The following is a 25216-nucleotide window of genomic DNA, read 5'->3' as shown; positions in this document are numbered from 1 at the left end:
AGTTTCCCAAACATTCCGGCTTCATTTAGCAGATATGGGGACAGTTCTGTCAAACTGCTAGGGAGCATGGGCTGATGAGTCAGGAATGGTCAACCTTACATATTTTGAACTTGTTGGTGCTTAAGCATTGGGTCAGTATGGTTAAACTCACTAGACAGCAAGAACCTGTTTTTGAAATGTTCTTAATTCGTATATTTAAGGGGGTAAGTGATACACGGTATGTTTATTTATACACTTCCTGTGTTTGATATTTATTTACAGTTCAAAGACTCTTCCAATGACCTGTTGAAAACATCCCTTTTGGAGTCCGAAAGTGCCTTTATAGGTAAGAGTGTGGCAATTTATACCGGTTATCAGAAAACGAATAGGGTGTACGCATTTGGTTTTACTTGATGATGTTCTCCCAGAAAGCGAAGTTGAGAGGATATTGTCCAGGGGCGGGCTGGGCCGGGGGGCAGGGTGGCAATTGCCCCCCAGGCCGCCCTAAATCCAGGGCTGCCCACATCCAAAATAAAAATAAAAAGTTCCCCCCAGTGGCTGAACTACCGGGTCGGAGCTGCGTCCAAGCCCATCACACCAGGGGGCCTGGCTGCTCTGTAGACCCCTGCTGGCAGTACTGGCTCCCCTTGCAAAACTGCTATTTAGTATATTGCTAATTCGGCAATATACTAAATAGCAATTATCCTAGCTCACTGATTGGCCGATCGGCCAGTAACCTCAGTAAGGGGCAGAGTGGGGTGCAGATGGAAGTCCCGCTGCATTCATTGTTTGTGTGTGCGGAACTCAATGCCTACCCTCACCTCTTCCTGGGCGGAGTTCTGGCAGAGCTGCCTCCATATCCTGCCTGCAGGGCCCCTGCCTCAGTTCCCAGGATGCCAGCACTGGGACTGCACAGGGGAGCACAGAGCAAGCCCAGCAGACCTAAGGCCCCCAGGATTCCCTGTCCCAGCTTGCAGCAGTGGCACACAGGATCAAGGTGAGTGAAATACTCTACCTCACCTCTCCCTGCACACATAGGTGGCTGTCTCTTCCTGGCTCTACTTCTTTCTGTGTGTCTCACTTCCTTTCTGTCTCTCTAGTTTTTTAACTGTCTTAGGCTCTCCTTTTCTTGTGTCACTCTCTGTCTCTATGGTTTTCTAGCTGTCTCTGGCTCTCCTTTCCTTGTGTCACTCTCTGTCTCTCTACTTTTCTAACTGTCTCAGTCTCTCCTTTCCTTGTGTCACTCTCTCTCTCTCTAGCTGTCTCTGTCTCTCCTTTCCTTGTGTCACTCTCTGTCTCTCTATGGTTTTCTAGCTGTCTCAGTCTCTCCTTTCCTTGTGTCACTCTCTGTCTCTCTATGGTTTTCTAGCTGTCTCAGTCTCTCCTTTCCTTGTGTCACTCTCTGTCTCTCTATGGTTTTCTAGCTGTCTCAGTCTCTCCTTTCCTTGTGTCACTCTTTGTCTCTCTCTAGCTGTCTCTGGCTCTCCTTTCCTTGTGTCACTCTCTGTCTCTCCATCTCTTTACATGTGTAGCTCTGTCTCCCTTTGGCTCTCTGTCTCGGTCTCTCCCTCCCTATCTGTCTTCTCTGGCACTCTATCTCCCTCTCTGTTTCTTTGTCTCTCTCTCTCAGACAGCCACAAATACAATCACACTCAGCCAGCTCTCACACCCACACAATCACACTCATCCAACTACACACATACATGTAACACTCACTCAGCAACAGTACAATCACACAAAGAAACCACACACATGTCAACCATGTGTATTGCTTAGTGGGGAGTGATGAGGAGTGAAAATATGCACCAGGTAGAGTGACAAGGGGGCCCTACTTTAATTCTTGCACAGGGGCCCAGTGGTCCCCAGTTATGCCCCTCGTTGCCCCCAATGGGCCCGCAGTGCTGGTACTGTGGTTGAACTGGGGCCCACACACTAAGGGGGACCACCGGGTGGCCCATACACAGCAAGAAGAGCTAGACCCCAACTCCCAAGCACCCTTGCCAGCACACTGGACCTCAGGAAAGGTACCAGCAAAGGTAGGAAACTGTCTTTAAAAGTGTAAAGTGTGTGTGTGTGTCAGTATGTCTGTGTCTGTGTGCGTGTGTGTGTGTCAGTAGGTCTGTGTGTGTGTGTCAGTAGGTCAGTGTGTGTGTCAGTAGGTCTGTCTGTGTGTGTGTGTCAGTAGGTCTGTCTGTGTGTGTGTGTGTGTGTCAGTAGGTCTGTGTGTGTGTGCAAGTATGTCTGTGTGTGTGTGTGCCAGTTTGTCTGTGTCTGTTAGCCAGTATGCCTGTATGTGTGTGTGTCAATTTGTATGGCTGTGTGAGTCAGTATGCCTGTAACAGTGTGTCTGTCAGTGAGTTTGCGTGTGCCTGTCAGTGAGTGTGTGTTTGTTAGTGTGTGTCAAATCAGCAAGTGTGTGTGCCTGTCAGTGAGTGTGTCTGTTTAGGTGACTGCCCCCCCTTTCAATCACATGGGAAACGTGTTTTTACTCTCCTCTTGGTGCGATGGGCCACTTGACTGAATTTGACCCCCAGGCCTAACGCTGCCAGTCCTCCCCTGATATTGTCAATGCGCTGGATTAAAGATAGCATTTATGGTGGTGTTTTTTTAAAGGGGATTGAATCAAAAGAAGTAAAGGAACACCCAAATGCTAAGTGTATGTGTGTTTGCTTATGTATGTATGTGTGTATATGGATATGTAAATCATTTATTTATTTTTGACGATATTTATTGAAATGTAAAAAGGTTCAGCACAAGTTTGCACACATTTCTGACAAGGAACAGGCCATTACAATCTGACACAGCAAGCAGGCAATGTGCACATGTGTTGGTTTGTTAAACCAGATTGGTAGATGCCTCTTATTTGCAGATGCTTTTGCAGAAAAGAAACCTGGCCACCTCGTATCCTGGCGGCTTAGTGTTTAGCAGCAACTGAGAAGCTATAAATAAATGAAAAAGACAGACAGTTTCGATACATAATGAGTAGAGCGTGGCTGTTGCTACAGCAGTCTGTTTCATAACGAATAAATAAAAAGAAAAATAGCTGAAACATTTACATTTGGCAGCTTCGGGCCCATTTCAAACCCCGACCTGGATCTCCTACTCCAGTAACTCTTCTATTACTCTGACCCTGGATTTACATTAGAAGATGTCATTAAGCAGGGTTACTTTAATGAGGGCCACGGGTCACATATAAAACATGTGAAAGCTGTGTGGATTTGCTTGTTTAGTGATTACAACAGGAATACATATTTTCTGTTGCTAAAGGTTTACTGCTATTGTTACTCTTCTATTGGTATGGCATTATCGTTATGGCTCTTTTCATGTTGGGCTGGCAATATCCAAGCAATGTGAGGAAAACAGAAGGAATTTTTTTTTCTTCCTGTAGTTTTAAACATTGGTCCATGCCTTCTGCAGTAGGAGTGCTGCTGAATGAAAACTGACATCAGGTTGTACGCAGAAGGCAGAGATCTGATAGCCAGATGCAAACTGAACGCGTTTAACAATGAGTGAAAAAGAAAGCAGATGCAAAATCTATGACAGGTTTTTTTCTACCGGGGATCGCCAGGTGGCCTCATTGTGTTAAATAATAGGGTTTTGCTCGCACTCTGTCTCCAAGGCCTAGTCTTTGGAGCTAACGAGAGAGCTGTCATGACAATTCTAACTAGAAAATTGCAATCACCGATCTAATGAATTATTTTCCACAAACCGGGTGCATTAAGGCTGCCGTAGTTAATAATTGTTTATCTATAAAACATTCAGAACTGAGCTGTTTGGTTCTTTAGCATTTCCTGATTAATTGCATGTTTTCACATTTCAGAATATGTATTAATCACTCGCTCACACACTTATTCTATTGTTATTATTGTTATATTAAGTTAAAGCTGTATTTAGAAGGGATTTTTATGCGAAGGAGAGTGTTGGTACTGCTGGCAAACATTGAAATATTCGAGTCAGTTAAGTCACGTTTAAAGTCAAAGATGAGGACAGAAAGCAAGAAGCTTTGGAAGAAGTACAGACTATGAAAGAACAATACCTGAAAAGTTGTGATCACTAAACTGGGAAAAACTGTGAGGCCATTTGTCACTTAGACTATTGGGATGTAAGGTTTTCATTTTCGCTGTGAGTTCTTAAATCTGAAGGGATTGGGGGAGACATCAGAGATCAGAAATAGTGAAGGTATTATTTAAAAAACATTATGGAATTATTGCTGGAAAAAACATCCCTCGGGGCAAGAAACATTTTTTTTTTCTTCCCCTCACAGTTTTTTTTTTTTTTTTTTTAATTCTTTATTTTATTTGTGCATGAAATGACAGTAGGCGTGCAGGGCCACGACAGCCGCTGCAAGCAGTTTCGTATGATTACATATCATGGCAGGTTAATCAGCACAGTTTTTTTTTTTTTTTCATGAAGATATCAAGCTTTAAGACATTCTTGGTGTGCTAAATACATGCTAGGCTAAATGTGTACTTGTCTTGAATGTTCTCGCATAATGTTACAGTGATGTGTTTATATCTTAGCTCGGTAGGTATGTGGGTTCTCGCTTGGATGGTTACATGTGACATAGCATGGTATGCTACAGTGTGGTTGCAGTGAGTTGTTAGTGTGTCGGCAATACCTATGTGAGTGTGAACCTATGAGTGCCATGCAGGTTTCGTGTGCTCATGGTTGCCATGTTAAACAATATACATTACAAAACATAGGTCTGAGTAGGTCGCTTTGACAGGTCTGTCACCCTGGTGTGACAAGGGGGTGCATCAGGCTTCCACCATGGGAAAGGGAAGGGCTAGCTTCAGGGTGGTCCCGAGCCCACATAGACAGAGGGAGTCCCGTTTTTAAAACCCGCTCTGCCACTGTTATATGGCAGGGAGCGAACGTCCGTCAGAGCAGGCTTCCTGATATATTCCATCCGCGTTGTTCTGTAAGGTCCTCGCTGGTGTCTCTCAGGCATGGGACGCTCGTTGTATAGCCTGCCTCTGTCGATCGTCCTGGAGTTGTCAGACCCCGCCGGTGACCCGGCATCCTCCGCTTGGTTATGCCGTTGTTCGGATGTAGGGGGTGCAAGCTGTGTGGCAGGTGAGTGCAAAGAGGGTCCTCGTGTGAGGGTAACTTGTTTGATGGTAGGCCCCGCTTATTAGGATCTTTTGTGCCGCTTATATGCTGCCCCTGTGGCTGCGGGGATAGATGGTGGTTTTTCTGCCCTCCCTGTTGCCGGGTCGGGGTGGCGGAATCCAGTGGTGTGCCGTGGACTCGGTTTTCTCCTCACCTCTCGCGCACATGGCGCCTGCCATCTTGGAAGCCATTCTCAAATCCCCCGGCTCCATTCGTGTACTCTTGAATAGGGTGAGGACTGGGATCACCCCCACCGGTCCAAAGGGGGGGGGGGGGGGAACGGGTCCAGATCCACCAGGGTTTGTGCCTCAGGCTGGGTACTGTGGAGCAGGATAGTGGGGCAGCGGCCGCCTGCCCCACTCACCGCCGGAGAAGGCCCCGCTCGTGGTAACGAGAATATCTCCTCCCGGGGACTGGAGCTCAGTGAGCTAGCCTCTCCCAAGGTACATCAGTCTCTCTGCTCTGGGCACAGTCACTTGTGGTCAGTTGAAAGGCAGTAAGCCATGAATTTCAGCGTGTTTCTTGATTTTTTGCGGGAGCAGCTCATGGCTGCGACCATCCCGCTCGGTGGTCCGGCCCCGCCCCCCCCCTCACAGTTTTGCCTCATTTGCATTTTTGTATATTTGACTCACATCGTTTAATTTTTTTGTGTGTCTGCTATATTGTGCTTGCATTATGTGAGAAATAAAAGGTCTTTTTGAAAATCAAGAAGTAGTTGTCTGCATTCCAGCAGTAACAAGGAATCTCTTCGGTCAGTTAGCTTGAGAGAAATAACTCACCACGGAGTGAGGTGCTGAGAGATAAAGAGGAGGGTAATTCCTGGGCTGAAAAAGTAGTTGGGCAAATATTTGGAGGCAAGAGTAGGGAGATAGGTGGGTGAATGGGGCAATTGTCGACTTTTTAGCTTTCATCAAGAGCTGATGGTCGAACCACTGGAGAGACTGGAAGTATGGGACAGCTGACTGCATGGTGGCTAGGATAAACAAATGGTAGAACACTGGAGTAGGGATCAGACAGTAGAGATGATTGGTTGTATCTGTTGTCAGAATCTTACTAAGCTTGACGTTGGTTCTTATGTAAAAGTTGCAACATTTAGTGACCATTGAGCTGAAACTCAGTTCTTCTAAAGTGACATTATTTGTATGTTGAATTTTTTTTTTTTATGAAGAAAGGTCTTCTGTGTGCATACTCTGCATAAGCATGTTATACAAATACTGATATATATATAATGTGTATATGTATGTGTTGCTTGTACATAGGCGCGCACACACACACACACACACACACACACACAAACTCGTGTAGGTGTGTGTAAATATGTAATGTAGTCTGAGTATTATCTATACTTAGAATTGTAATAACTATTTAATATATTCATGTATGAAACATGTAGATTTGAATTAAGGTGGGTGTGACATATTTCTGTATATTTTTTAATTCTTAAGGAGAGAATGGAGAACCGTTTCAAGAAGATATACCTGCAGCTTACGATCCAGTACCGTCCGCCAGAGAGAGGAGGAGGCACAGACACAAGGCTTCAGACTATGAAGTATATAGCATATATGTATATGTAGAATTTGTATATTGAGAAAACAAGTCAAACGGCCACTTATATCTGTGCTTATGTGGATAGATTGTGAAAATTCCTAATATTCATGAAGGCATATTATAACAATTACCATAAATATTGCTGCAAACAAAAGCTCTGTGATAAATTTTAAAAATGATCTAAAATGAAAGTCCAGTAATGGCTTAGAGCCCAGTTAGCACACCAGTCATACACGTTGAAAGGCTATAAGATGCAATGGGTGTTATTTTCACGGTGAGTAGTATCTCTTGCTGTAAGTTGCATTGAAGACAAATGTTGTATGGCAGCTGTATCCCAGACATCTGCCATGCTCTTGATTTAAACATTTTCGTTTTAGATTGACAAACTGAAGCCAAAATGTACTATATGTCTCAAGTCATTAACTGACCTCTGAAGGCTCTAATCACACTTTATAATTCATTTACAATATACATCATTCATTTTTTTTCCTCCCATATTGTTTTATTCATCCACTCACTTGCATTTACAATTTGCTACAGTAACTAGGTGTTTGTAGTGTACATTGTGTGCTTTAGATTTGATAAGCCAACAAGCCGTAAATTTTGAATCTTTATCCGTAGAGTGATACCCCAGTGGTGCCTGCCATCCCCATACCCCAGGATGATCGATTATCCATAAATTCAGACTTCAGCCTCAATGTGGACGAAGTCCGCACCCGAAATGAGGAACGGCTAAGAAAGCTGAGTAATCTCCAGAAGAGCTCCAGAATCCTAGGTAGAACATGCAGATCAGCATTTCTTAGAAATATGTCAGAGTTGTGTTTTTGTTAATCAGCTAACTACCCTCCTAACTATCCTCCTGAACTGCAACTGTTTCTCAGTCATGTGTGAATATTTGTAGTGGTCATTTTTTTCTCATTGTGTAAAATTTCAAACAACTATTAAAAACATTGATTACATTTGCAGCAAAAACAGTGCTTTATGGCACTTAATGTAAAGATCAGTCTTTTTTTCAGATTGACAGGTTACAATAATTCTAGCAGTTAAGTAATACGGCAATACGTAATTGGCAATGGACATATAATTCTTCATCTTTACAAAGAGCAAGTGGGTAAGATGATATGGTGTTAATAGAGATAAAGAAATAATAGAGATAAAGAAGTATTAGTATAAGAAATTATAAAACAAAAATCATAAACATATGAGTGGGCTACACAAATAAAAAAATAATAATAATCTACTGAGATCAGAAAGCTGTGGTTGTAAGGTGAATGGTTATACTTAAATTATTGGGTGTTGCTGAGGCCAATCGTGGTCTCCTGGTTACTTTTCACTGTGTTTAATTCCCCGGTGTAAGTTCCAGAGAAGTGTCAGTTCCCCTTTAATGACTGTGGAAGTTCCTCCTTTAAAGGGGATCTGTCATTATAAAAGCAACTTAATAAAAAAATGATAGAGAATCAAATTTTAGATATACTTTGTTGTAGCAGAATTGTTAGCAAGTTTGATTTTTCTAAAATCAGAGGTTAGAAACCAGCTCCTCTCAGTCAGTTCAGTCTGTGCCGAATATGTGCCAATGAGCACAGCGATTAGAAGGCTGTGCTCTGCATTTGTGTTATCAGGAAAACTCTTCTCTCGGCATCTCCCCTACTTGAATTCAGCCTAGGGCAAAGCAATGCCTGCAAGGAGAAGTAGGGAGCAGGGCAGTCTTTGTGAGTGCAACAGCCAGAATGATTTATCGCATCAGCTTTGGACAGACAATCTGAGAATGGAGAGCGAGAACAGATACGTTTTTACACAAAGCCAACATAAGGCGTTGGGAACTTTAACCCTATGATGGAAAGCAAGTCTGTGCTTCCCATACAAGGGTTATGCAGGAGATATGTGTCTTACAATAAGCGTAGTACCCACTGAACAACATGTTTGCTGGTCTCATCAGGAGAACAGGGGGATGGGAATAAAACCAAATATGAACTTTTAGTAATATTAAGGGAATAAACACTAAAAGTTCAGCTATTTTGGCCCTAACTGTGACATTTGGGATTTTGAATTCCCTGCAATTCTCACTTTAGTGAATAACCCTGGTAATTGTATAACCGGAGTCAAGCAAAATGGTTGGAAAACTGCAAACTTATATCTGTCGTGACAAGTTCACTTTAACAGTGTCACAGGATCAAATGTTGATGTTCATTAACGTAGATAATCATATGGTGATAGAGCTTGTGTAGTCTATACACGTCACAGGAGGCTCGGCCCATCCAAATACATTAAACAAGACTGTGTTCCCTCTGCATCCTGCCTTCTGTAACCATATAAATGACTGTGTTGTGTTCTTTTCTTTGATAGCAGTCACATTAGTTGGTGCACACCTGTTGTTCCTACCATGGTGAGAGAGGTGGCACACAGGTTTAGGGATAATGACGCCAAGCCTTCTGAAGATTCATAGCATTTTCCTAACAGTCAATTTAAGAACCATTGGGTGGTATTGTGCAGGAAGAACAACTTATCGGAACATTATTTCACCATTGGTAAAATGAGATTCCCTTATTTGTGTCTTCTCACTACTGTTGCTATGCACTATGCACTATGTATGCAGCTATCAGCAGTTTTCTCTCCTAACACTGGCATTAGGAGACTGTCATTTTGTTGTCTATCTTAAGTTGTAGGTAAAGAAGCAAGGTCCTCTTTATCCACAGGTTTAAGGGTGGTAGTAACACCATTCCTGGTCTCTGCAGTAAACTCATTCATTATGGTGTCTTTCCATATCTTTACTGATCTGAATCTCCATGATCGCAGCTTAAATGCAAACCTTTAGTGTCTGTTGTTGCCAGCCCATAATTAAATACATTGAACTCCGATTGTGAGAGGGCCAAGGCCAGACATCTCCTATTTAGGGGAAAGATAGCAACCCCGCTGAGATCATAAACTGTTTCAAACGATATCACTATGTGAATATATAAAAGAGGTTGGAGGTTTTCGGTGCAATGTAAGATCTGTGCTTTATCTGTAGTCAAAGATGATCTATTGTGGCAAATACGAGAATCTTGTTTCTGTGTTTTCTTAATTTTATCTTCACATGTTGCCTACCAGGAAGCTAACTCATGTTAGATAGAAATACAAGCTATTTCTGGTATAAATCCAACTGTCCTAGTAAGAAATAGCTGCAGTTAGCATATCTGCCCACAAATGACATGGTAAGCAATCCTTGTAGGTATATAATTAAATGTATGTTTGTTGGCAATTTCACCAGCACATTGTCAAAATTTGTATAAATAAGCCAATCCATCTGTTTATATGGACTATGCTATCCAGAAAACTTATGTTTGGGCTTGCTTCTTGTCTTTCAGATGATCCAGATGCCTTAGGGGATGCAGAGGATATTCTCAAACTATTCCCAACAAAACCCGATAGACCTCATTCAGTGGACACAGTAGCCACAGATCCATGGCTGCGTCCCGGCACATCGGAGACACTCAAAAGATTTATGGCTGGCCAGCTGAACCACAACACCGCTTCCACTGAAAGTGCTATACCTTTCAACTGGCAGGGTCTTTCTACTGCTCACGGGTGACTGAACCAATGGGTGCCTTTATAGTGGAAAAAAGAATGTTAGTCACTGATGCACTTTCCTTCTTGGGTACTTGACAGTTGTATATTTAAATAAAATAATGTACGGAGAATATATATATATATTTTACTTGTAGAAAAAAGTATTTTTGTCAAGTGATTTGAAACATTGCAGATTAGAAAATGATTCTGTTATTGTTTTGTCAGTCTGGATTTGCTCGTTTTTCTATTGTTTGATGTCATGCTGCTGTGATATATAGATATTTATATTTAGTCTAATTTACTAATTTCACCTGTTACCCTCAAACGATCTTTTCACAATGTAAACCTGAAAAGCTTTTAAGATACAAGTTGCTCAATATGGCCACCATAAACGGCAATGCTTTTACATCATGTAGAATATCTTAAAAGGTCACGTAAGCGTAGATTTAACTTTATTGATGTTGAAAAACTAAATGCTGATAGCTTCTGCAAAGCTTGAAGAAAACTGTACCTCCAGTTCACACCAGGAACCAGCTGAGTTGGGCACACATTCATGTATGTAATTCATGAATGTGTGTCCAAACAGGACTGCTAGTGCTTGCACAGTACTTATGGTTATCCATTTTTTTTTTTTTTTAAATAAACATATTAGTAGCAGCTCATAACTATATTGTGTGTGTGTGGGAACATTTATATGGGTTTAAAAAAAGGAACTATAATGTCAGAGATAATGGCATATTCAACAAGCCAACTATCTTTGTGATATATTTTTTTATTATCCTCGAATGTAAAGCTGCTCTGACTTGTTTGGTACAAAAATGGAAAAATGATGTCCTTTCACTCTGTCTGTTAGCAAAGTGATTAGTTTGGCATAACTTGATTTTCTGTACACGCGTGCGCTGCGATATCCTGGGAAGATGGATCATCTTATTGTGTTTTATTTTTATTAACTGCCTCCATTGCACCCCTTGACCCAGTAAATGATTTAAATGGGTATAATAACATAAGCTGTAGGACTAGAATCCTCTGTCAGACTGATCTGTTCAGTATTCTGCCATTTTGTGGCATGCACCTTGAGTTTTATTCATGTCACTTGGGATTATTATATAGTAAAAAAAATACATATAGATGAACACCTGTTTACTAGGATGGGGTGAAAAAAAAATAGAATCAAGATTTAAAGGAAAACCCTCTTTAAAGAAAAACAATGTTTTTAAAATTTGTATTTCTATTTATTTTTTTCCATTTCATGTTTTTATTTATTTTTTCATCATCCCTGTTGATGTCTATTAATATTTGTCTGCTGCCTTAAACCTGGTCCTGTGCCAGTGCGGCTATTTTATGTGATCGTGGGTCAGAATTCGCTTAGTTGCTGAATGTTCACAGAGGCGTCCATAAGCAGCCTTCACTCGTCCTGGTGGCTCCTCTGTGACTGTAGAGCAGCCTGGGTATGTGAGCAGGATGTTAGATCAGATAACTACTTATACTGACCCAATTTCACTCAAAATGGCAGCACAGGTAGGGTAGGCAAATGACAAAAAAAAAAACCCCACAAAAATAAGTGTCCTAAACTCTTAAATGAAAACCATAATTTGGTTTTAAGAATTGACTATAGATGTATGCCAACATCTCATGTTGGAAGAAAGATAACATGCTATGAGGTTATGGGCACTTGGCCTCCCAAGTTTAAAAAATATATACATCAATAGTTTTTCATCATGGCTGCAGTTTTCAGTTTGATTTTAGTACTGATATACTTGAAATTCAATTTGAAAAGGATGCTCTACTGCCCACTTACAAAATACAAATCACTATTTAGTAGACATATCTCCAATGGAAACATATGCATTTTTCTCTTTGGGGTTTATCTAAAAACATCATGCAAAAACTGCATAACTTTTGTCTGCTGCCTTTAAGCCCTCCCCTTCTTCCCCTGTGCAGGCTTTCTATGCTGTCCAATCACAGACTTCCCACTGCAGCTGAATGAGAAACCATTGCAATGCAGGTATGGACAATTGCCTGCCGCTTGAGTTTAGCTCCACTGAGCTAACAAAATCAGGAAGTAAACAGGACCAGTTTTCTGATTTCACATCCAGGAGGTGTAATACAGTTAATTTAGAAAAAGTGCCAATTTATGTTCTGTAATTTCTGTAAAATGCAACGGAGAAAAAGTTTAACATATTTCAGCAAACTAAAGGGATTTAGCTGTTTAGAGTGTTCCTTAAAGCTTTTTTTCAGCATTTTGTTAATTCAGGAAACTCCCATTTTCTAAAAGTATTTCACCATCCATATTCCAGGGCCATCGTCCACTTATGTCCTGGCTAACATTTACCAGATATTTCCTTGACACCCATGCTGATTCTTGCTTAAGCAAAGGTATACCCATTTTATAATGTTATGTGTCACCGTCTGTTTGCCTTCTTCACGCACTGATGTTTTATTTGTAACTTTTTTATACAGACTATATGTTTTAAATTAAATTTTCTTATTTAACGAAATTGTTTGAGAAGTTTGAATTGGGAATAAATATATTTTATGTTGTAATGACTCTGTTACTTCTCCTCTGGCTGTTTTATATGGTCTTGTACTTTCATTAATAAAAAGAGTTGGGAAAAAATACATATTACCATGAAGTATTGATACCGGAGAAACTGACGGAAGCCAAGCACAGAGAGATGGACACAGGTTTCTTCAGGAAGGAAGAGATTCTTTATTCGGTTCACCGATCGGGACTCAGAGGGACTAATGTCACCAAAATAAAAGTTCTGAGCCCCGGACAATAGTGCAGGCTCCTTATATAGGCACATAACTCCTCCCATATTAAGCTCCACCCGCACATTCTCTTGACCAATCAATACGAACAAGAACTAACTTCCTGCTTGACCGCATGGCCTGTCCAGCGCAATGGAGGAGGGGAATACTACATCCGGTATTCCTGCACATGCTCCGTACACTACTGATCGTATCTTGCCACGTGCAACCAACCGACCGATACGTCAGCATATGCACGTACACATGCCACGTGGTAATCTCGGCCTACTAAATTTATTTCTACCGAGATTCCACCACATTCCCCCCTTTGATGCCTCTTGATATTTCACAATTACTTGAGGCATCACTTAACCTTGGTTTGCATACACCTCAGGTTACCATGAACCAGACCAGACTTTTCTTATGATGTGAATCCCTCAACACTCCTCTTCCTGCATTGGTTCTCCCTGATCTAGAGCCTTATATTTATATATAGCCATTATCTGTGCTGCAGCCTTCCTTTCTGCTATATTTTCTATCAGGATTTGCACAGACCTAACTACTAAGGGGAATAAGACAAGGCAGGAGCAGACACAACATTAAAATCAGTATGACTCCGCCTACCAATGCCTTAAGCCCTCCAAACTGCTCATACCAGTTACCAAACCAACTACTTGGATTGTACCCTTTCCATACCTGAGTAGGCACATGCGCTAGTTTAACCATATGGCTAGTAAGCTCAGCTATTGCTTGCCCTTCGTCATCTATTTGAAGACAGCAATTGCTCAGGTTAAACTTCCCACATACACCTCCCTCTACTGCCAATAGGTAATCCAAGGCTAATCTATTTTGGAACACTGCTGTCCTCATCCTGGTATTATGCTACGCTTCAACCACCGCCTGTAACCTTATAATGCGGTTGAGCATATAAATTGGGGTTCTATATCCGAAAGTACCATCCTCTGCCCATGTGGCTGGCCCATAATAATCTATAATACGCTGGGGAGGCCATTCATCGTCTTCCCAGGTGCCTATCTCTATGGGTCCCCTTTTCTTCCTATGATTCACATCATACACTTTAACACCCAAAGTCTCACCTGTTTCAATAGGTAACAAGAAGAAGGATGGTTTGAGCATACCCAACACACATGCCCCTTCCCAGTCCTGTGGCAACTCCGAATAGGCCTTCTTACCACAGATCCAGTACAAATTTGCTGGGGCTTTCCAACTAGATATGATAGATAAATCAAACCATACGTCCTTTAAATTGGCATATCTTGCAAACGGGTTAGATGGTTCTGAGACATTTGAAGCCGACCACCAAGTTGTATTCTTTGTATCATCATCATAAGCTTTTTGCCCTAGACAAGTTAACTCTCCTACAGAAGTATTAAACATCATTCCTTTCCTTGCTATGCAAACATAACCTAGGGTGGAGGTCTTTAATCTCCACTCAGATTTACCTCTAACACTCATCTGATAATCGGCTTGTGAGGATATTAATTGTTCAACTGCCTCAGAACCGGACATTACCTCCTTTGCTTCCCAAGGCCATTGGTCTCCCATGTTAGTACCTCCACACACATAGCAGTTGGTTACATTAAGACTACCGGCAATACTCTCAGCTAAATCTATGAACAGGTTTTTAGCGTTATGAGGGATCTTATTATCTATACTCATCTCTTCATAAAACGAATGGAATACCTGATGAGTTTGGGAGGTTACCGTATCGGTCTCTATCCCTATAAACAATACTGTCCCAGGGTCTAAACCCGTCCCGTATATTTGAAACCCAAATAAATTACCATATTTATCTAAGAATTGGTCAGGATTATTTATAAGAATATGGACTGGATTGCATTCCATAGACTTACAGTATGGATTGGTAGGCAACTTAGTCACAATCATGTCCTTGTCTGCTGTCTGTCCCCAAGTTGCCCACCCCACACAAGACCAATATGGGCAAAAATTATATTCTCTATTTGGGCATCTAGGACTCACATACTTATTTTTACTACTGGGACATATATATTTATCATTAGACCCATACGTTCTCTCCCATCTAAGATCCCCACATACATTCCATGGCTTTCTACCACTTGATATTGCTTTGCATGCATCAAATAGCAGAACACCCGAAGAATGTACGGATTCTAACACTGTTTTGTTTATTAGGGTCCCCTGAGGATCTCTATTCCTGAGAGTCAACCAAATTGTACGGGGTTGATACTCCGGATTGAAGCACCTAGGTTCTCCTATCCCTAAATGGCATACACTATACTCTATATTTAAGTATCTACACCTAGACACATCTCCTTTACATTCATATTGCGAATGCCAAATTAGGGTCTGGGAAATATGGTTACCTGTTCTTGTAGTCTTAATGCATACCTCACAGCTAGGAGTGTCGGTACCTCTACCTTCCTGAATATAAAAATACATATAAATAAACATTATCATAAGCACATCTTTCGTCGGCTGCATCCTCAGTCTTCGTCCGTGCGATGGCACCTCAGCTTCCAGGCTGTAAGGGCTGCAGGGAATGGAGTTCTGCTCGTCTTCACAGGGGTCCCTTCGAGACTTTCCTGGCTTTTAAATTACACGTCGGTGAGCGGACAGGCTTTATTATGGCTGTCTAAACACTCACTTAACCAATCTCTGAAACAATAAAATTTGTAATCCACAAGTTTCCTCGTCACTCCGACTGAGTTGTGCGCTTTAACCGGATCTTGCAGGGATTCTCTGGATCTGATGTAGCTTGCCAAGAATCTACCGCTGCTGGTTTAACCCTGGAGTGATGACACTCTTTAATCCACACTTGGTCTCCTGGGTGGTAACTATGAACAGGGGGATAAATATTCACAGGTAATCTATCTTGTACCCATTTCTGTACCTCCTCCATAGTTTTACCCAACTCTACAACCTGCTGCCGGGTAATTCCTTCTCCCAACTGACTCAAATCCCCCCTTAAGTTACCAAGTACGGGAGGTGGACGCCCATACATGATTTCAAAAGGAGAGAGACCCATCCTTCTGGTAGGTGTACTGCGAATTTGCAACAGAGCTATGGGCAAAAGAACGTTCCACTTAAGCTGGGTTTCCTGACACATCTTTGCCAACTGGTTCTTAATAGTTCTATTCATTCTCTCTACTTTACCAGAACTCTGAGGTCTATATGCCGTATGAAGTCTCCACTTTATACCAAGCATATGAGTCAGTTGTTGTAGGCACTGATGAACAAAAGCTGGACCATTGTCCGATCCTATAGAGCAGGGTAGTCCATATCGGGGTATTATTTCTCGTAGCAGGAATCTCACAACAACTTCTGCTTTCTCTGTACGAGTAGGACATGCTTCTACCCAGCCTGAATAGGTGCACACAACTACTAGTAGGTAGCGATGTCCACCAGATTTAGGCATTACTGTATAGTCAATTTGTAGATCGGACATAGGGAGTCCCCCCATATACTGAACTCCTGGTGGCTTTACTGGTCCTTGCCTTGCATTGTTTTTAGCACACGTTACACATCTTCGTATAATGGCTTGAGTTAAGTTGGACAATCTTGGTATGTAGAAATGTTTTCTGAGAGATTCTTCTGTACTATCTCTTCCAGAATGCGTCCCGTTATGATAGTTTTGGACGATTTCTACCGCTAGTGATGCTGGAATAACTATTCTCCCATCTTCTAACTGATACCATTTGTTCTCCAAATACTTTCCAGGTTCAGTCTTTAACCACTCCTCTTCTTGAGCTGTATAAACTGGAGTCCATTGAGACAGTGGAGTTGGAATAAGAGCAGCTATATGTTCCACATATTCCTGTCTTCCTGATTCAGCGGCACGCTTAGCTGCACTATCTGCCATCCGATTTCCTTTAGTTACATCACCATCTCCTCTCAGATGCGCTCGACAATGTATAATACCGACTTCTTTCGGTTCCCATACTGCTTCCAATAGTTGTAGTATTTCAGCTGCGTACTTGATTTCTTTGCCCTCTGAATTCAATAGTCCTCTTTCTTTATACAAAGCTCCGTGGGCATGAGTGGTTAAAAACGCATACATGGAGTCCGTGTAGATGTTCACTCTTAAACCTTCAGCCAATTGTAACGCTCGTGTCAGTGCTATCAATTCTGCCTTTTGTGCTGATGTTCCTTTTGACAGTGGCCGAGCTTCTATCACCTTATCTATCGTTGTTACTGCGTATCCTGCATAGCGAATCCCTTCTTTCACATAACTACTGCCGTCTGTATAATATTGGACATCGGGGTTCTGGATGGGAAAATCACAAAGATCTAGTCTACTTGAAAATACTTCATCCATTACTTCCAGACAATCGTGTTGACTTTCAGTAGGTTGCGGCAGAAGGGTAGCTGGATTTAAGGTATTTATAGTCTCTAAATGCACTCTTGGGTTTTCACACAACATTGCTTGATACTTGGTCATACGGCTGTTACTAAACCAATGATTTCCTTTGTAATCCAACAACGTCTGTACTGCATGTGGAACTCGTACATAAAGTTCTTGACCCAGAGTGAGTTTATCGAATTCAGCTACCAGCAGGGCGGCTGCAGCTACGGCTCTTAGACAAGGTGGAAGACCGCTGGCCACTGCGTCCAGTTGCTTAGACATATAGGCAACAGGTCTTTGCCATGATCCCAAGTACTGTGTCAATACTCCCACAGCCATTCTTCTTTGCTCGTGTACATACAGGTAGAATGGTCGTGTGTGATCAGGTAGACCTAATGCTGGGGCACTCATCAAAGCCCTCTTCACATCTTCAAATGCCGTTTGCTGTTCTTGAGTCCATAGGAAGGGGTCGTGTTCTGTACCCTTGATAGCTGCATACAGAGGTTTTGCCAATATTGCGTAACTGGGAATCCATATCCTACAGAAGCCTGCTGCCCCCAAGAACTCTCGCACTTGTCTTCTATTCTTGGGTGTTGGTATTTGGCACACAGCTTCTTTTCTCTCTGGCCCCATTATTCTTTGACCTTCAGAGATATGGAATCCCAGATATTTGACAGTTGGCAGACACAACTGGGCCTTCTTCCTAGACACCTTGTATCCTGCTTTCCAGAGAATGTGTAGTAGATCGTGTGTTGCTTGTTGACATATTTCTCTTGTAACTGCTGCTATCAACAAGTCGTCTACATATTGTAATAATACACACTCTCCTGGGATGGACTTGAAATCCAGTAGATCTTGACTCAGAGCTGAACCAAATAGGGTCGGTGAGTTTTTTTTTTTTTTTTTTTTAATTCTTTATTTTAGATGTGCTTGGTTACATTTCAATCAGCGACAAGAGTTATGCATTGTGCATGGTAGAATAGAAAATTGGTTAGTTCCTCTGTCACATAGGTTTGCACACATTTTATAATTTTTTAAACAAGTTACATTACAATAGTAGAACAAGTTTTAGCGCGTGCGTCTCTTCTGTTAGCTTTAGGTGTGGTAAGCGATGGTGTGTTACCCTGTGTTAGTGTCGTGGCTCCTCCGGTGTTGCGTGGTTGTTAGATTTGGCTGTAGTGGTGTAAGTGCCGAGGGAGGGAGATTTTGTCTGTGTGCACTTGTATGAGCTAAGAGTGCCGTGCTATGTATAAAATTTGGGGGGCTAAAGTGCAGTTACAAGTTAGTGGTTGCCCTTAACCCCGGGGGCATGTGGGGGGGGGGAGTGAGTTCGGTAGAGTGTGGTACGAGTTGTCTGGTGAACCCGACTTTGTTATCTACTGTATGTGGACATGTATGAGCCAAACATATAACATAAAACAAATAACATTTAGATAACTTCTGTGGCATTTGTCACGGGGGACATATCAGTGCCCTATATCTCTCTCTGAGTCCCGAGAGGCTGATTCGGCTATGGCTAGCCGAGATATGCAGTCCCTGTCAAAGCGTTGTGGATGTGCTTCCAGGGGATCTAGGTTTAAATGGGCTCGTCGTGGCAGGGTGTCCCATCTGAGACGAGTTACTCGCTGTTCCAGGTGTGGGTAGGTTGGTAAGTCCCAGTGAGGTGAGTATAGTGGGGATTTCGGTCTCGGATGTGACCCTGTAGGTGTTGCCATTGTGGGTGAGTGTCATAACTCTGGGTGCCCCCCAGCGATATTGTATTCCAGCACGTCTTAGGCGGCTAGTTAGTTCGTACATAGTTTTCCGCCACTGCAGCGTTGCCCTAGTCAGGTCTTGGAAAAAAAGAAGTTGTGCGTTCTCAAATGTCAGGGGCGTCTTGCCCTTCACTGCCGACATAATAGTGATTTTGTCCTGGGTCGTGGCGCAACACAGGATAATGTCTCTTGCTTCTGTGAGTGGTGAGTTGGGTCCAGCTGGTAGCCGGTAGAAACTCTCCAATGTGATTTTCCGGGCTGTCGCTGGTGTTAGGATTGTAGCCAATAGCCTCCTAAGGAAGTGCGGTAACTCGGTCTGAGTGATTGTCGTGGGCACTCCGCGGAGCTTGATGTGGTTGCGGCGCAGGCGATCACCTTGGTTTGAGACTTGCACCGTTAGCGCCTGGTGGGCTGCTTGCAGGGTGTGCACTGCCTCTTTAAGCTGGGTGAGTTCGTTGTTGGTCGCCGTTACTTTCTCTGCCACTGCATCGATATTTTCAGTGTTTTGGCGCACTTCAGCTTTTATAGTGCCTATATCTTTGGCTAACAATGCCTGGATTTCGTGCATCCATTGTTGGAGGTCTTGTTTAGTAGCCAAATTATGATCCCCTAGGGTTTGAAGGGCTGGTAGATCAGTGCTGTGCGAGGCCGAGGTTGGGGCTGGTGGAATAGGCCTCGTTGGTGTTTGGGAGGCTGCCGCCACCGCCATCTTGGATTGCGGCTGGCGTTGTAGCATTTCCCCTATATCGGGTTGTTCTGCCGGCATGTGCTGCTGACCTTTTTGTGTGCGGCGTTTCATTGTTGCAGAGGTGTATGTGGGTACTGCTGAGCTCACCTCTCCGTCTCCCGGATCGTGGTAACCCCGGTAGTCGCCGAGGAGAGTCTCCAGGGAGCAGAGGGCCGGCGAGTAGCAGGCCTTGGTTCGGTGCTTTGCCTTCCCGGTCTTCGGGGGCTGAAAGAAGGGCATCCGCCCGTTCCCCGCTGTGCCCTGGGTCGGTGAGGGGTCTCGGAGGTAATTTGCTGCAGGTTGGTGGGCAGTTTTTTGCCGTTTTCGTTCATTTCGGACGGGAGCTGACAGAGATGGCGTCTGGTCGGGTTCAGTCCCAGGCTCCGCCCCCCGGGTCGGTGAGTTTTTAAACCCTTGGGGCAGTCTTGTCCAAGTCATCTGGCGTTTCGAGCCCGTTACAGCATTTTCCCATTGGAAAGCGAAGATACATTGGCTTTCTGCGGCAATTCGGAGGCAAAAGAAGGCATCTTTGAGGTCTAAGACTGTAAAATAGGTAGCCCCGCCCGGAATTAAAGCAAGCAGGTTATACGGATTGGGCACAACTGGGTGTATACTGACAACCGCATCATTGACTGCTCTCAAGTCCTGCACAGGACGATACTCATCTGTACCGGGCTTTTGAACAGGCAGCAATGGGGTGTTCCAGGGGGAAGTACAGAATTTTAGGATATCATACCGTATGAACTTATCCAGATAAGATTGAATATTTTTCTTAGCCTTCTGCGGGATGTGATATTGCCGTAGGCTCACTGGATAAACCCCAAGCTTTAGTTCGATTCGAATGGGTGGAATATTGCGGGCCAATCCTGGTGGGTTGTTCTCTGCCCAAACTCCTGGTATGTTGAATAAGGATTCATCACTCTTAGGGTTTTGGCTAGTCAACGCTGTATAAAGTCGCCACTCTTCTTCCTTTGGTACGGATAATGTCATAATACCTGAAGGTCCATTAAACTTTAAGGATGTTGTTCCGTTTGGTAGGAACGTAATCTGCGCTTGTAATTTGGATAGCAAATCACGTCCCAGCAATTGGACTGGACATTCAGGCATGTAAAGGAATTGATGTTTTACTACGTGGCCTCCCAATGTACAGAGTCGACTTTTAAGAACCGGTTTTGCAGCACTCCTTCCAGTTGCTCCTATTACGGTAATAGTTCTTCCGGATGGAGGAGCAACTAGGTCAGTCACCACCGAATGTTCAGCACCAGCGTCGATCATGAATGCACTCCTTTTTTCCCCCTATTGATACATCGACCATAGGCTCCGCTCGACCAAGGGGGATGGAGCCCGGTCGGTATCAATAGTCCTCCATGAATGTGTCAGCCAATCCTACAAAGTCCCTATCTTCTCTATCGCGGGACCTTTGCGCTGCGGGATAATATCTGTCTTCTCTTACACTTCCTCTGTTATGACTATTACTCCCTCCGGGACCTCCTCTACCTCTCGCTCTGCCTCTAAAATTTCCATATCCTGCCCTGGGTTGGTCTCTCTCGTATTGCTCTTTTTGGACACTCGCTTCTCCAATGCCCTTCTTCTCTACAATACGCGCACTGATTCCTACTCAGGGGTTCCCTATTCCACCTACTATCGCCTCTATCTGGGCCCCGTCTATCTACGCCTGCGATTGCTACCGCTAGCATATCCGCCTTTTTACGCATCTTGCGCTCTTCCTCTCTCTTACTTTCTGATTCCCTATTCATATACACCTTATTTGCTACCTCCATTAGTTGGGTGATGGACATTCCTGCGAACCCTTCTAACTTCTGTAGCTTGCGCTTAATATCTCCGTAAGCTTGGCTGACAAAGGCAGAGTTTACCATTCGGGAATTCTCAGTGTCTTCCGGATTAAAGGGGGTATACAGACGGTATGCCTCCAATAATCGGTCATAAAAGACACTAGGCGCTTCATCACTTTTCTGTATCACCTCAACCGTCTTCGACATATTTATGGCTTTCTTCCCTCCGGCTTTCATGCCAGCAATTATAGCGTCTCTATAGGCTTTTAGATGAAGCATATCTGCGCCATTAACATTCCAGTCGGGATCGGTATTAGGATAATGAGTTGCGGCCCATGCTGCTGGATTTGCTTGGTTTAAAGTACGGGCTTCTTCCTCCAGCGCTTTAATAGCCGCTTGGTTTATCCTAGTCCTCTCCTCATTGTTAAACAATGTCATTTATAATTGCTGGCAATCAGCCCAAGTTGGATTATGCGTCTGGACTATCGAGGTGAACAGGTCGGTCATGGCTTGTGGCTTTTCAGTATACGAGGAATTGTGGGTCTTCCAATTCAAGAGATCGGTAGTCGTGAATGGGACATATACGAAGACTGGGTCAGCATACACCATTTGACCTACATCATTAAGGTAAGCTGACCCGGGATTCAAACGAAGAGGCATCTGGTAATGTTTAGGTTTTTGGGTTCCGGTCAGTTGTCGGGTTAATATAGGGCTTCGTGGAGGGGCGTCGGTTAGGGATTCCGGTCGGGGGGTAATAAGACGTGCGGATGTAGAAGCTTTATTATAGGAAGGCTGGTGAATAAAATATTCCGAGCCGGGCTAGAGGAAGCCTGACCGGAAGCTTGAAGTGGCGCCAAATCGGGATAGGTGGGCTTAACGGGGGCTGGTACCGGAAGGGGAGGTTTAGTATAGCGTGGGGTGGATTCTGAGCTGGAGGAGGAAGTAGATGGGGACAACGGGGGAGGGGGTGTAGAACTTCCTGTACTTGTATCACTTCCCCCTGCAGAGAAGTAAGGGGGCGGCATAGGGATCTCGGACTCAGGGGGCGTGTCCAAAATGGGCTTAACCGTGGCCCTAGTGGACAAACGAGTCCTGGCCACCATGAGGCGACATTGCTCCTCGTGGCATATTCAGACCCATCTTGGCAAGTCGTTTACGGCCTGCCTCCAACAATCAATGTATGGAAACTGTCCGTAAAGTTCAGGCCTACCTGATACAGCCACGTGTACACGCTGTACCAGATTAGGATCCAAACTGCCACGTGGCGGCCATGCGGCAACCAAAGTAGGCCATTCCCTAGTACACAACGTGATCAAACGTGCAGGAGACATTTTAACCCCAAAATCACATACTGTAAATCCCTTTTTAAAATTCTTTACCATACATCCTAAGGGATCCAAAATCGTCGACTCCGACGCGCCCATACTTATCAATGGAGCGTCGTTGACAACGAATGCTATACACACACTCTATTCAACAGTCACACCCGTTCCTTCGGCAACAGCACCACGTGGTACAGTTACCAAGTGAAACGTACACAATAACACAATAAAAACACTCAGGGAATTCCCGTACACACACAGCTGTTACACCAGTCACTAAGTAATCGATATGCCCTTTGGCGAAACTATACAGTCACCCACGCTATAACTCTCTATATATGAATTACCCGTCTATAACACAACCCAGTAACATCGTCTTTACAAACAGCAATTACAGTACGGTTAGCATAGGTCAAAGTACAATTTAAGGTCACAATACAATTATTAGTGGTTATGGTGTTAGACATGCAATAGACGACAATTATTAGTACTTATATACAGTGTCAGTAAATATACAGGGTTATGGTACCGTACACTATAATACAGCAACACACTATTAACACTCTCGCTAGACGGCAGAGCTCACGCTATCTAACAAGATATACACGTTACTAAACAATCTTTATCACATATACAATTCCCAACTAATCTATTGGCCAGTACCTTGATGGACTACCTAAAACTATCTACATCCGTTTTGGTTAGCCACACTGCCCAAGCACCACATATAGCGAACTAGAGGGCGGAATTTACAACAGAACCCTTTTAGTCTATCTACTCTATCAAAAGTCTAGTGGGTTCCAAATTTACACGCCTTCCCACTTAGCCAAGATAGGTTGAGAGCTAGCGGACCGAATTTACACAGACGCCGCTTAGTCTCCCGGTCCCTCCGACCTAGCGAACAAATTGTACACCCTAGAACGCTAGTCTAGACAAGACACCGGTGTCCGGCTAGGGCTATTTACACAGAAGCCCGCCTGACTCCAAACCAAATCAAACGGTCTTACTAAAGAGCGTTCGATTGAGCGGTGCGCCTTCGCTCCTTCCCTCCGACAGAGGGGGCAGATTACATACACAGATTAACTCCTTATGGGCCTACCGCACAATCGGTATACCTAGTGGGTCCGCCGTCTAAAACAGCGGTCGTCTTACCTCCTCGTTCCTGAACCTGGGTTCACACTCATCGACGGGGACACCCCAGCACTTACTACGTAGAGGCCGATGATCTCCTGGACAACAGACCAGTGGCGCCGAGACGAAGGGAGGTCCACGCAGAAGTTCAGGGGTGCAGCCGTAGAGAACGTGGGCAAAGATAGACCGTCTCACGCCTCTGCTTCTCAGCTACCGTTGAACGATGAGCTTCCCGGCCAATGCACCAAATGATACCGGAGAAACTGACGGAAGCCAAGCACAGAGAGATGGACACAGGTTTCTTCAGGAAGGAAGAGATTCTTTATTCGGTTCACCGATCGGGACTCAGAGGGACTAATGTCACCAAAATACAACAAGTTCTGAGCCCCGGACAATAGTGCAGGCTCCTTATATAGGCACATAACTCCTCCCATATTAAGCTCCACCCGCACATTCTCTTGACCAATCAATACGAACAAGAACTAACTTCCTGCTTGACCGCATGGCCTGTCCAGCACAATGGAGGAGGGGAATACTACATCCGGTATTCCTGCACATGCTCCGTACACTACTGATCGTATCTTGCCATGTGCAACCAACCGACCGATACGTCAGCATATGCACGTACACATGCCACGTGGTAATCTCGACCTACTAAATTTATTTCTACCGAGATTCCACCACATTATGTGAAAGTCATTTTAAAGAATGTCATAATCTGAGCAGTTTACTAGTAAACAAAACTACTGTATGCTTTACTTGCTTTAGGTTTGATACTACAGGCTACTTCCAATGCCCTTTAACAATACATTAACATTCTTCATGTAGGAGTCTAGGCTGGCTAACATGGTGTGTGAGGAGACAAAGAACAGCCTTAGAGTAGAATGATTTGTTAATGGCTAATACTGATCAATGTTCTTAATCCTTCTAGTAACAAGGAAAACATTTTGTAGGTTAGTGGATAACCATTACAACAACTTCCCCTTACAAATAGCAAAGTGAAGAACAATTAAAATGTAGAACTCAGTTTACCATCTAACAAATAAAGATCTTGAGCAATTTAAAGAATATTCTTTTAATGCCCAACTCATTGGTATGCGAATCATGCAGTACAAATATGCATTTGCAAAAGACAGAACATAAGGCATATAATAATTAGCCAGGGGTAAGCAATCTTAGGCACTCTAGATTTTGTGGACTACATCCCC

General features: G+C 43.5%; 2 protein-coding genes across 2 annotated transcripts in view; both read left to right on the top strand.

Annotated features, from left to right (window-relative positions):
- The window catches only part of CSPP1 (centrosome and spindle pole associated protein 1), a 65717-nt gene extending 55421 nt beyond the window's left edge, over nucleotides 1-10296 (top strand). The window contains exons 29-32 of the mRNA XM_063451345.1: nucleotides 262-325; nucleotides 6537-6640; nucleotides 7261-7414; nucleotides 9984-10296. Of these exons, the coding sequence (XP_063307415.1) occupies nucleotides 262-325; nucleotides 6537-6640; nucleotides 7261-7414; nucleotides 9984-10207 (546 nt within the window). The 3' untranslated portion in view covers nucleotides 10208-10296. The remainder of the gene's footprint in view (nucleotides 1-261; nucleotides 326-6536; nucleotides 6641-7260; nucleotides 7415-9983) is intronic.
- SGK3 (serum/glucocorticoid regulated kinase family member 3) overlaps nucleotides 1-25216 on the top strand; it is a 392044-nt gene extending 366828 nt beyond the window's left edge. Inside the window, exon 18 of the transcript XR_010090741.1 lies at nucleotides 25197-25216. The gene's annotated coding sequence lies outside the window, so the exon portion shown is untranslated. The remainder of the gene's footprint in view (nucleotides 1-25196) is intronic.

The sequence above is a fragment of the Pelobates fuscus genome, chromosome 4, assembly GCF_036172605.1.
Source record: "Pelobates fuscus isolate aPelFus1 chromosome 4, aPelFus1.pri, whole genome shotgun sequence".
NCBI lineage: Eukaryota > Metazoa > Chordata > Amphibia > Anura > Pelobatidae > Pelobates > Pelobates fuscus.
This window is presented reverse-complemented; position numbering and strand designations above follow the sequence as displayed.